Source organism: Petromyzon marinus, chromosome 62, assembly GCF_048934315.1.
Source record: "Petromyzon marinus isolate PM22_M1 ecotype Great Lakes invasive population chromosome 62, UKy_Petmar_22M1.pri1.0, whole genome shotgun sequence".
NCBI classification, from domain to species: domain Eukaryota; kingdom Metazoa; phylum Chordata; class Hyperoartia; order Petromyzontiformes; family Petromyzontidae; genus Petromyzon; species Petromyzon marinus.
In genome coordinates, this window is record NC_133728.1 from 11,717,515 (window position 1) to 11,730,994 (window position 13,480).

The 13,480-nt window shown below is 46.4% G+C and overlaps 1 protein-coding gene across 1 annotated transcript; it reads right to left on the minus strand.

The window, feature by feature from the left end:
* Positions 1-1,001: 1,001 nt before the first annotated feature.
* On the minus strand, positions 1,002-9,254 carry RPS25 (ribosomal protein S25). The gene is made up of 5 exons (XM_032977199.2): positions 9,170-9,254; positions 6,165-6,260; positions 5,165-5,348; positions 2,907-3,041; positions 1,002-1,077 (listed from the first exon to the last, which is right to left on the minus strand). Exons 1-4 carry the CDS (start codon positions 9,170-9,172, stop codon positions 2,911-2,913), a joined length of 414 nt encoding a protein of 137 aa, XP_032833090.1. The 5' UTR covers positions 9,173-9,254; the 3' UTR covers positions 1,002-1,077; positions 2,907-2,910.
* Positions 9,255-13,480: the final 4,226 nt, after the last annotated feature.

Genomic DNA, 13,480 nt, shown 5'->3' on the forward strand with positions numbered 1-13,480 from the left:
GTCACTGAATGAAGATTTGGAAAGAATCACACGACAGAAAGCGGAGTTGGCGAGCAAGCACATGTGGACAGAAATGAAAAAACTCCAACCCGAAGACCAGCTGATTCTCAAAACTTGGAACGCGCTTCCTGTCACATACCACACACTGCAGCGTGTGAGTATTGCTGTATTGACCATGTTTGGATCTACGTATGCATGTGAGCAGTCATTCTCACATCTTAAAAACATCAAGTCCAACCTACGATCACGTTTAACGGATGAAAGCATCAACGCTTGCATGAAGCTTAACCTCACCAAGTACCAACCCGACTACAAAGACATCAGCAAATCCATGCAGCACCAGAAGTCGCATTAATGGTGTTATAACATTATTTAAAATAATAAATTCAGAGGCTTATTATACTGACATTTAGTTGAATTCACTTTTAAAATATATTATATGGCTCTCACTGAAATAAATTTCCAAATTTTTTGCTTTCATGGCTCTCTTAGTCAAAAAGGTTCCCGACCCCTGATATATAGCCTCCTTGTTGTAGCTGCTCTCTCGCTAGTTCAGTAGTTCCACTGCTGGATTATATTTTTTCCGCCTTAGGACGACTGCTTGTGTTGCGATCGAAACGTCGTGATTTATTTTATTTTATACCTACGTGACTTACCGAAAGAACCAAAGGGAATGGATTACTGCAGTCACGAAAACTTCAAATCAAGATTGAATTAATAAGGTTGAATTATTTTCTCTCACTGTTTCTGTCGATTAATTAATAAAATACCACGGTAAAAACCCTGCCGGCGTGCCGTCCCGGGCACACCGGCTGCGAAGCACCGCAATACGAGGCTGTGGTTTGGCATCATCACAGCCAAAAGACAAAGAAACCAAACCGCGACTCTGAATCGCACCGAATCCTCCACTGACTCGGGGGGGGGGGGGGTGAAACGTGAACAGTTCCCGAGCCCTGTCGCACGAGCACCACGGACAAACAGGAACGAGGCCACGCGTGCCGTTGTGGTGGATTTAAAACATTTATTTAAAACTTCCAATCATCACCGTTACGTTGACCAAAACCGGCGGCAAAACACCTGCGGGGGAGACAAAGGAAGAGAAGCGTGTGAGCGCAAATGGCAGCGACCAAACAAAACAAAGATCCGCCACCCTTTACAGCCTACACAGACTTGAGGCGAGTGATATTAACGGGTAACTATGAAGGCTGGCACAGCGCACGAGGGGTGGGTGGCGAGAACCACGCCAAGCCGCCGTTGGCTTCCTCAGTGCCGATGATTTATACGCACCGCATCAGATACCAATTTTAAGGCCGAGTCAACCAACCTTGGGAAGGGCCAGGAACAAGTTCAGATAATGGCCACCAAAGTTGGCCGTGAGCGGGAATCGAGCGAGATTCACACGGCGTGTCTCGCATATAAGGTGGGGGTTACCGTTGGGTCCCCGAAAATGTTGAGGGGAAAAAAAATCCTCCTGAAGTTCAAACGGAAGATTTGGATACTGCATACAATTCAAATTACCTTCGTAAACATTACCAATCTATTATTCTCTTACTCTGAGGGAGTTTGGTCACCGTGAAGCCACCCCAACATTAACCCCATTGGTCCCCATCCAGCACTACCCTCCCCTCATACCCTCCTACCGCTGCGCCTATGAAAAAAGTGCCGGGGATTCGAGAGAAAAAGGGTGGGGCCTAAAGAGTAAGAAGATGAGGAGCCATAATCAGGAAGGCATGCAGCCTACAGACGTTCAGCTTCCCTGTTGATTTAGGGGAATAATAATTTCATTTTATATTGCAGCCATTCATGCTATCATCCTTGAATGCTGTATATATCAATTATATATAGGGGACCAAATCTTAATACCGTCACTACTACCAAGCAAATGAAAACCCTACTAATACCAAACAAAATCCAAAAATGCATAAACTAATTCAGAAATGGCATCAAAACAAAAAGCAGCACAAACAACAAAGTTTTCACGAGAAAAAAAAGTTCATGAGCTCCACTACACATCCTAGACCACATTCCCAACTTCTCAAACAAGCCAGGGGAAGCCTTCAAAAGAGGGGCAAGTTGCGTGAGTGGCCAAAAAGTTACATCTAATTTACTTCAATCGTAAAGGTTTTTCTGGATTCGATCGCGTAAATGTGCCGTTAACCCACCACTATCCGACACAGCCGCTTAGTAAGGTTTGTCACGTAAACAAAACGTGTCATATTGGAACGTTTTATGGTGGGTTAGGTGATCTATTAATTGGAGACCAATTTACCAACCGCGGCCTGGAAATTTTTGTATCCACGAATAAGCAGTCACATGACGTGTTACGTAAGTGCATCACATTGTTAAAGACAAACTGGTCTGATAGTTGTTTATTTTTTCTTACGATTACAGGAAATGGTTCATTTTAGCCCTTAATTATGGACCCGAAGCATGCAGCGAGTGGAGGTGAGTGTATTCGGTCTGTGGCCTGGAGGAAGAGGGGAGGGTGGTCCGAGCCCCTCCGTCTAAGCATCATAATCTTATTATCATCATCATCATTTATATTAAAAGTATATTCAGTGAATGTAATGTTTATTCATATTTAAATATGTTATTGTGTAATGCACTATATTTTATTCGGTATTTAGTTAACATGCAACTTAGTTAAGCCATGACGGGTGTGAGCAGGGCCGTGGTTCCCCTAGCCCCCTATTTCTCATAGGCCCCAGTACTTTACCAACCACGGATTTGCCTACCGCGACCTCTTCCAGGAACCTAACCCCCGCGGTTGGAGAGGGACTGCCGTATTCGAAATAATCAATAACATTCTATTATAAGCCGTGAACCGGCTAAACACTTGTGTGTTGTGCCGAGCGAGGCCAGCCCCTGTGCCGACTTTGCCCGTGGCCCCCCAAGTAGCTGCGTACCCGTTCATGCGTCCTCGGTGGCGGCGGCCGGCTTGTCGGTGGCCGGCTTGTCGGTGGCAGGCGCGCCCTCGCCCACCTTGATGTTGCGAGTGTAGATGAGCTGAGACCGGTGCTTGGCAACGAGCTTGATGAGCCCTGCGCACCGCAAGCGCCGACACACGCGCGCGTCAACGACGGTAATGCAGGGTGGTGGTGGCAACGCTGCCGGAGTACTATTAGGAGTTTGTCTTTTCTCCCCCCGTTCGTTCTGCAGAGATAGTAAGAGCAGTGAGTGCGAGTGTGTGTGGGGGGAGTTGTGGGGAGCAGCAGTGTAGTAGCAATTAGCGCGCTGCGAACCCGGCTACGAGAGTTCGATTTCCGCTCACGGCCAACACCAGTGACGATTAACTGAACAGGTCGACTCGGCCTCGAATGAGTACCCAGTGAGGTGTGTAAACATCACCACTAGCGAGACAAAGATGACCGGGTGTGGTTCTGGTGTCGTGCTGGTGCTTACTAATAGCACTAACCCCCAACATTGTTAAGGATATTTGTCTTTGGGGGGGGGGGGGTGGTGGAGTGGTAATGTAGCGGTTAGCGAGCTGGGACCCAAATTAAATTCCCATTCGCCGTCGACATCGCTGACGAATATCTTAACGTGTGCTGGGCTTCTCATAAGTCGACAGCCTTCAATGGGTACCCGCGGTGTCGTGTGTAAACATCAGCACTGGGGAGACAAAGGTGACCGGATGTGGTTCTAGCTACCCACCCCCTCGTGTGCCGTGCTGACCTTGATAGGTGCTTGCTACCAGCACTTGCCCCAACAGTCCGTTAAAGGCGATACGAGGCATGTCTTTTACGGGAGTTTGTATTTTCTCTCCTGTTATGCGTGGGTTTCCTGGTTTCCTCCCGTAGCAAAAAAACACAGTGACACTGATATTGGCCAAAACTTCCCAATGCTGTAAATGTTCCTGCAAATTACTCGATTTAGTTTACACACAACGGCAGGAGGACCCAGTCATGGGACTTGGTGAGGCTAGCCTGCGTAACCTGACTGGTCAGGGGACAGACCTTTGCTCCCCCACTGTGCATCAGAATCAATCAGAACATTTATTTATACTGGAGGAACCCGATGAGCTATAAAAAATATTTTTCACAATGGGAGCGCAAAGTACAATAAAGTTAAACAAATCACCGAAAAACATAAAAACTGACCCATCCACATACTACCACGCAAAGCTCACCGAGGTATAAACTTATTCTTCAGAAGCGACCTCGCCACAAATGATAGCTCAACAATGTGGATCATCATTTTTGACATTTATAGCAGCAAAATAATCCAAATAATATTATTGCTTCTAGCAGACCAATTGCACACTGCACCAGGTACTCAGCTGGCCTTGGGGGGGGGAGGCCCAAGACCGGTTCAAATATCCGCCACTTTTATTTGAATCATGGGCGAGAATCAAACTCCGGTTGCCGGGTTCATAGCCAAACGCGCCAACCTCTGCTCCCCATACCACTTGAATGCACATGCTAGCACACGCTCGCAAGCGATGCGTACGGCCCTGCAGTAAATTCGCCGCGAGAAGAGTGCCTCTGACAGGCCGTGTTGGGTGTTTACCTCACAGCACGAGTCAGTGCCGGTTGGTGACAGTGAAGCACATAATTTTGCGTGGTAACATTGTGGGACGCTTGTGGGCCAGGCACCACCCCCTGTGGCGATGCAGCATAACTATGGTGTCAGGATCCTTGCGTTTGCACAGATAATGCAGAACGTGCGGAGGGCATTACTCTGCATTTTAGTGGAAGCCAGGATCTCTGAATCTCCCTTTCTCTTGTCCCTGTATCTTCCTGTCTCCCCCCAAAGCACCTGTCCTCATCTCTTCTAGTGTTTGAGAGTCTGTGCCGGTGTCTCTGTGCCTGGACACAACCTAAATTTACCATCAATGTCTTTATTGTGTACGCATCTCCGCGTCTCCTCTCGTGTCTCGATGTCCGTTTCTCCCATTGTGTCGGTGTCTCCCCCCCACTTGATGTGTCGATCTCTGTGTCCACGTATCTGTGTCTCCGCATGTCTACCTAGGTCTCCTGATGTCTTCCTGTGGGTCACTCCATCCCCGCATCTCCATCAATCCCTGCGTCTCCCTATATCCCCCCCCACATTTCCCCACGTCTCCCCGTGTGCCCTCATCTCCTCATGGCCACACGTCTTCCCAAGTGTCCCTCCCTGTGTGTCCCTACGCATGTACCCCGCGTCTCTTCCGCGCGTGTCTCACCCTTGGCGAGCAGCTCCTGCAGGGCGGCGCGCGCGAGGGAGCCGCGCACCTTGAGGCGCTCAGACACCACGGCAGGCGTGATGAGCTTGTAGTTGGGCACCTCCTTGAGCAGCTTGTCGTACGTGGCCTTGTCGAACAACACCAGGTTGTTCAGCTTGTCGCGCACCTTCCCCTTCGACCACTTCTACTCCGCACGCGACACAATGTCGACGATCAGCAATGGCGGGCAATGTTCAACAGCGCACAGGTCACAAAAACTACTACCCATCGACAACACAAGATTTTTACATTGGTCAAATGTTATCCACTTGTGTATATAGAATTGTACATGTTGTGGGTTTACTCTCCAACACACCGGTGTGCTGCACTAGTAACTAATTGGCATGATTTTTTTACATGAAAAACCTTACAAATTGGCTGTGTCGGGTGGTGGCAGGTTTAATGACATTCATATTTATGCAATCTCACACAAAAAAAAATATATTATAGATATATGGCTTTGCCCTCTCGGTCCATCAGTTTCCTCTCTGAAATTGGCCAAACATTTCCATTTTAGGCTCCCCACCATAGAGTCTCAAGGCTCGGTGAGGTTTCCCGTGGGTAAATAGAGGGCAATACCTGAGAAACATTTACATCCCAAACAAAAACACAACTCAAGAACTGACCAATGGAACAGCCCTAGTTTTTTCTCTGCTGCTGCTCCAACAACATTGGGAACCGCTCTCAACCACGTCTTTCCATAAGTGGAATGATCGAGGACTCCACCAAACTGCCAACAAACTGCCAATGCGGCGAGATGCAAACCATCAGCCGCGCATCACCTACTACTGCCCAATAACAATACGCGGATTCTAGTAGAACAAGTAGTAGAACAGATTGGCAACCAACTCGTATGCTCTGGAATGGTTCAAAACAAATATACAATTGTAGCCTGCTGCTTTTTGCTTAAGCGCCATACGCCGGAAGACGGCCACTGGGTGTTATCCTGTGTTTTACTTACCTTCTTCTTGGCCTTGCCTCCGGCCTTGTTGGCCGCATCTTTGTCTTTGCGCGGGGCCGATTTGGAGTCGGCCTTCTTTTTCTGGTCTTTGGGCGGCTGCGGGAGAGGCAGGGGGAGTGGCGGCAATATTTTTCGTGCGAGTTTAGTTTGTTGTCCTTCCAAGATCGCACCTCCAATTAGCACGGTTGGATACGTACGTGCTAAAAAACGCTCAACATATAAGGTAAAATATTACCTCGTTATTCGCGAGGGATTCATTCTAGAGATGTTCGTGGATAGTAAACCTCGTGGATGATATTGGCCAACGAAAACCAATCTTTGTAAAGAATAACCTTAAATAAATACACAAGCTATTAAATGGAAATTAACATGTTTTTTTCGAATAATAATAAAAATAAAATAGCAATGCAGTTATGTAGAGTTCCAGATGTGATTCACGGATAGCCAAAATTGTGGATAGCAAGTTCGTGAATAACGCACTTGCCCCCGAGTTGCCAGAACATGCTCCCTAGACAAGCTCCCTTCTCTCTGCTGTCCGGATATGGAACTGCCTCCCTGAACACGATCGGCAAAATCACTAATTCTTGTCTTCAGGCCTTCAAATGCCGAGACCACGGATATCTCCTAACATAGTCACACACCTTGTAGGACTGAGTCTTTGTGGTTCAGTGAACAGATTATGCCGATTAGATGTACTAATAGCGAATATAGCTACTGTTCACAATTGCACCCGATAAAACAAATCCTATATCGCATGTCACACCGAGCAATGGGGACATGCCAACAAAGCTTCCGACGATCGTGGGGCGAGTGGGAACCGTCTTGCCTGCCGGATTTTCACGAGACAATTACCATAACTGCCCCCACTTTCCCACCGAATCTTGTTGGCAATCTAAAAAATCGCTCCTTGCTACAAAGGAATAATTTTGCTGTCACTCTTGCCACTTCGGACCGGCAACGATATCGGACAAACCCACCCAGTGGTTCACGGTCGCCCCCTTGCTAGAATCTTGTGTTCAAGTCTGTTTTTCCATAACACGTGTTGTTTTCATAACGCAAATTGTAATTACGCGATGAATATATTAGGGAACGCATATTTTATAACGCAGTTGAGAATTGATATAACGCTGAATCATGTATGCTATGCCTTATTGTCCCCAATCCAGTATTTTGGAAATATCCTACTTAGTTATAATTGAATGAGTGAGAATGCATCCTTCCTTTCCCTAACTCTTCCGAATTGCATTCTGCCGCTTTCTTCCGACAATCTCTCTACGATCCTCAATTCCCTCATTTCTAAATGCTCCCGATGCTTTTATTGTGTATATTAAAAAAGGTTATATCGCAAAAGAATGCGGTCATACCCACGCAAGCATACACCTAGGCCTTGATGTAAACAAAATAACCTTGACACGTAAAGTCTGAAAGTGACCACCACCCGCAATGCCATCAATCTTCGTCACATGTCAGTAGCCAAGTAGAGGTTTGAGCCTGGATAGGGTTGGATGACCACCAAGACACGTTCCTGCTGCTGCAGATTGTGTGGCTACATGGTGGGCAGAAGATAGCAGTGGAGCAAAATTCATTTCCACCGCCCCCCCCCCTGCTCCGTACTTCTTTTCATGTTTATACTAATACGCTCTGACCACAGTGGTTAAGTATGGTCAAATAACACCACTCACATACCCATACAAGGCATGGTGGTGGGGCTCTCATCCAGCAGCTGATTCGCGAAGGTGCTGGCAATATATTGTCACGTCAATGGCCGCCTAATCATAATCAATTATACTCGCGTCAAATATACCGTACTTATGGACGAATACCCCCCCCCCCCCTCAACGCTGTCTCGCTCGTGGGAGGTTGAGTTTACTTAACCGCGCTGGTCAAAGCGAGGAGTTTATGAATTGGGGTGCCGCGGGGGAGCAGTTACAAATATTTCACGCGACACTGATTTTTAACCAGTTATTTTTTTTACTAATCCAGTGTGCAGACAGCGGCACTCCGGATCTCTGCAGAGATTTGATTCACACACGCGATCCAACGCACGCCATATAATCGCCTCGATTAGTCGGTTAGCTTCTCCTACCACGGTTCCCACTCTCCCCGGAAACTTCACTCTTTGATTCATTTAATCATGCCGATGACTGGGTCTACCAAACAGTCGCTTCACTCAACCACTCGTCCACGCAAACAGCACACTGCTAGGTCACCTCACGTTTCTTCGTCCGTACTGCTCCACTTTGGGAGATTCCATCCCGTAATCATAGGCTCTTCTCCCCCAAGCTTTTAACAATGCTAGCCTTGCTCGCGGTTTTGTGAGCACGGGATAAACACTTCAATCCATGACACCTTCAACAGCGCTGTGTTACGGCTGCTAGACGTGTTTAACCCGTGCTCAGAAAATCGCGATACAAACGCTGCGCAGTTGTTACTGCGATGCGTGACGAACCCCACGGCCACCATCAGTGCCTCGAGTGATTAGCACACGATGAAGCGGATGTCTCAACACCTTCCCCCGTCCGTCCTCTATACATCAACCCACACAGGGACCCGCGCGGTGAAGTATGGCCAAAGCAGCCCCGCGACGCCGCAGATACAAATGGGAGCCACGAGATTGGACTGCGCACATTTCCGAACGCAGCGCCGCCTATCAAAAAAACATCGGCCGCTCTATAAACCACCGCGAGCCTCTTGAAACGCGCCGTCAGGCTCACCCCCTCTCAACAAGCCGAGATTATAATTAACCCCTGAGTTATAATTCGCGATAAATTTCTCCACACGCTGACACGAGGCCTCGCCTGGCGAAGCCTGTATCGCCAGGCCGCGCGGCCTCTGCAAGAAACAAAAATTGCGAATCGTCCTAGTTGACGAGCGAATTTATCCCGAGGCAGGCTCTCGCCCTCCGCCGCGTCTCTGCCGGCTTGGGGGAAGACGCGAAGAGAGACTCGCGGAGAGACGCGCGGAGAGCCGGGCGGACACGAGGAGGAGCGCAGCGCACTACCCACCATGATGGAGCTGAGAGAGAAAAGGAGGAGGGGGGCAGGGAACCGGAAACACGCGCTCGATGACGTCGCATCCGGGAACACCAACTGCCATCTTACGCGGGAAGATGCCCGTCTCCCATCTTACGTGGGTAACGTTTTAAGTAAATAGTTTTTTTTATAGTTTTAATTTGATCATTAGTTCCATTGGTAGTTATATACAGGGTGTTTTAAAAAGATGAACCCGATTTCAAAGAAAATTTCAAGGCAGTACTGCTTTGAAATTGGGCCCATCTTTTTAAAACACCCTGTATGTTATTTTTTTTATATAGAAAATGTTGCACAGTAGGCACTACTAGGAAACATATAAATATGCAATCAAAAAACCTCATGGTATGAAGTGCAGTTTCTTACTCTTATCAAATATATCTCTCTGGCCGATCTTACGTAGGGATTGAGTCCAATCGCCATCTTACGTGGGGACCGAGCCCATACCGCCATCTTAGGTAGGGAAGGCGTTGGCAGTGCTGAGTTGCCCACTGCTCACGTTTCTGCTGGCGGAGGATTCGTCCTCTTCTAGGGGGCGCTGTCTCGGCAATCGGCACTCCCACATTTTGCACAAGTGTCAGAAGGCAGTGTGTGGCTGATGGGATGTGTATATTTAAAAAGCTACAATCATTTTATTTATGATATAAAGACGTCAATATGGGAGGAAGGGAATAATCTATGCGAATGTTTTGGTTACTCTTTGGTTCTTTCGGTAAAGTCACGTAGAAAGAAATTAAATAATAATAAAATACGACGTTTCGATTGCAACACAAGCAACCATCATCAGGTACAAATTAATGAGAAAACAAACATAGTAAACTTGGAAATATAATGCAATACAACAGAGAGAGTCGGCCAACACAACAGTCAACACCCCACCTGCTTGATTACGTTCTTCCAAATATTGCTAAATTTGAGAAAGAGACAAAACATCGACACGGAGACACACAGACAGACACACAAGCAGAGAGAGACTCACACAGAGACAAACAGAGAGAGACACACACGTAGGCACATAGAAAGACAACGTCTCTGTGTCGGGGCCTTAAATAGAGAGGGGGGGGCAGAGGGGGAGTTGTGTGGAATTCCTGCCCATAGGGGATGGACGAGTTGGACACTGGACTTCTATACAAAGGGGCCGTCCATAAATGACGTCCCGCGATTTTCAACGATTTTTAACCCCCCCCCCCCTCGTCACACGACGTCACAAAAAGTCAGACCCCCCCTCAAATATAACGTCACAAAGCTCTGCCCCCCCTAAAAAAAAGACATGCCTTAAAATCGCTTTAAACTATTGTTATTGAGTGCGTATTTAATGTGGCGCTGCACTTTGATGTTGTAGGAGAAAACATTTATTTAAAAGTCTATTTAATTAAGTAGAACGTTCATTTACAGCTTTCGTGACTGCAGGGATTCATATTCTTGGTTCTTTCGGTAAAGTCATGTAGAAGGGAAACAATAAAATAATAAAAACATAAAATAATCAAATTCTCACGACGTTTCGACTGCAACACAAGCATTCATCATTAAATGTGAAAACCACAACAATAAAATTAAAAAAGTGGCGGTTATTTTTAACGCTAGCACCATAGAGAGAGATTTGACAGTTTGTTCAGATGGACGAGTCCATCTATGTTCGGAAAAGAGGAGGGGGAGACGAAAAATAATGGATTCGGTCTGAAAGCCACCTTAAGCGTGATCAATTAAGACCCGAAATGGTGTATCAAATCCTTCCAATGATTGCTAAGCCAGAATCCATCTTCTCGGTTGAAATTGTCTCTGTGTTTGTATATGTGGATTGCCTCATGAACGAATCTCTCATGATAGCCAGATGGCTTGCAAAGAACCTCTGTCTCGGAGAAGTCAATGTCATGTGAACCTACTGAATTATAACAGTGATCTGCCACAGCCGAGGTGTTGGTCCTACCGTGTTTCAGGTCTGCTTTGTGTTCACGAATGCGGTCCGAGACATGTCGTTTGGTTTCTCCAATGTAACTACTACCACAGAGGTCACTTAGTTTGTAGACGCCAACAAACTCCGGAATAAGAAGGCTCAGCTGATCGAGTCTCTCACCTTTCTGAAGAGATGCCTCGACTCTGCGGTAATACCAATCACATTTACACTGACCTCTGCTGCTGTAACTTCTGCTAATGCGAAACGAATTCTTTCTAGAACAAGCTTAGCTCTTATCTCAGAGACAATTTAGACTTATACGCACAGAACTAGATCAGTTAGACAAGACACTCTACAAATCACACTTATCATTGACGGCAACAATGTCTACATCGGATTGGGAACATGTAGACAATATGACTGCCTCTTCAACTGCCACTATATCGACCAAATGTAAGGATAACCTGATTTCCAAATTTAACCTCCTCTCAAACAAAAGACCGGACCCACACACCAAAAAGCTAGACGTTAACAAAGTCGTAATTAATCGCAGTAACAGTTCTATTTCCGATGGTCTGAAATCGGTTTTAGCTAAAGGGCTAAACTTTGCAGTCACACCTAAACACATACCAGTTAATGATATCATTGCCCAAGTAAATGTGGCTCTCAAGGGCCTGGGTCACATTGCTGCAGACGTAGCAAGATCTGATATCGCTGCAACCCTCAAAAACGCTAAGACGCCAGCTAGCAACCTCAGCAAAGATGAGCGTTTTGAATTATATAAATAAATAAAAAGAGATGACATTGTAATCCTCTCAGCCGACAAGGGCAATGCCACTGTCATCATGGATAAAATAGAATATAACAACAAAATTCAAGAATTACTCAACAATGGCAGCTATACAAAAATAAAAAGAGATCCCACCAACAGCCTCATCATAAAAACCAACAAAATCATTCCTGATTCAACCGCATTAATTGATCAAACCAAACAGTTCTCGTTGAAACCTTCTGCTGCCAGGCCACCAAGATAATATGGCTTACCAAAATACATAAAGTAGATACACCCCTTCGTCCAATCGTCTCTACTATCAACTCCCCCACCTACAAACTGGCTCATTTTCTGTCTGAAATCCTGCAGCCTTTCACTGGAGAAACCACCTCTGCGGTACAAAATTCTACTCACCTGGTATCGACAATCAAGGGTATTTCCCTGTCCCCAGACGACCTGCTTGTCAGTTTTGATGTAGTTTCCTTATTGACCAAAGTTCCTGTACCTGACACCATCGCAATCATTGAAGACTTGGTTCATCAAGGACTAAACACTGAGGTACCCCCCCCCCCCTGGTAAGACACTGCTTAACCAATACATACTTCACTTGGAATGGAACTTTCTACAAACAAACTGAGGGCATCCCAATGGGCTCCCCCCTATCTCCGGTTATAGCCAACATTTTTCATGGAGAAATTTGATACTGACGCCATCCAGACTGCCACTCTGCGCCCAACCTTATGGAAGAGGTACGTGGATGACACTTTTGTCATCTGGCCACATGGCCGGCCTGCTCTAGACCAATTCTTCGACCACATAAATTCCATACACCAAGCCATCAGATTTACCATGGAAGTCGAAAAAGATGGCAAGCTACCTTTTTTGGATGTCCTAATAAAAAAGAGACCTGATGGTTCAATGAGCCACTCTGTCTACAGGAAAGCTACCCATAAGGATGCTTACCTGAAACCGGATTCCCACCACCATCCATCCCAGAAGAATTCCCTCATCAAGACTCTGCACCATAGAGCCCAATGCATATCCGACCAGGAACATGTAGCCAGTGAACTCAAGCACATACACGAAGCTCATAAGGCTAATGGTTATTCCGACTACACAATCCGCAAAGCTATCACTCCAACCATGAAGAAGGACCCTCTTGAGGAGCCTTTCAAAACCATCACTTTACATTGCGGGGATCACAAAAAAGATCTCCAAAATCTTGAATAAACACAAGATCCAGGTCCGATTCAACACATTACATAAAATCCGTGATCTGGTTCCGTCTGTAAAAGATGTGATTCCGGACATACAGTACCCTGGCGTCTACAAACTAAGTTGCCTCTGTGGTAGTAGTTACATTGGAGAAACCAAACGACATGTCTCGGACCGCATTCGTGAACACAAAGCAGACCTGAAATACGGTAGGACCAACACCTTGGCCGTGGCAGATCACTGTTATAATTCAGTAGGTTCACATGACATTGACTTCTCCAAGACAGAGGTTCTTTGCAAGCCATCTGGCTACCATGAGAGATTCGTTCATGAGGCTATCCACATATACAAACATGGAGACAATTTGAACCAAGACGAGGAATTTTGGCTTAGCAATCATTGGAAG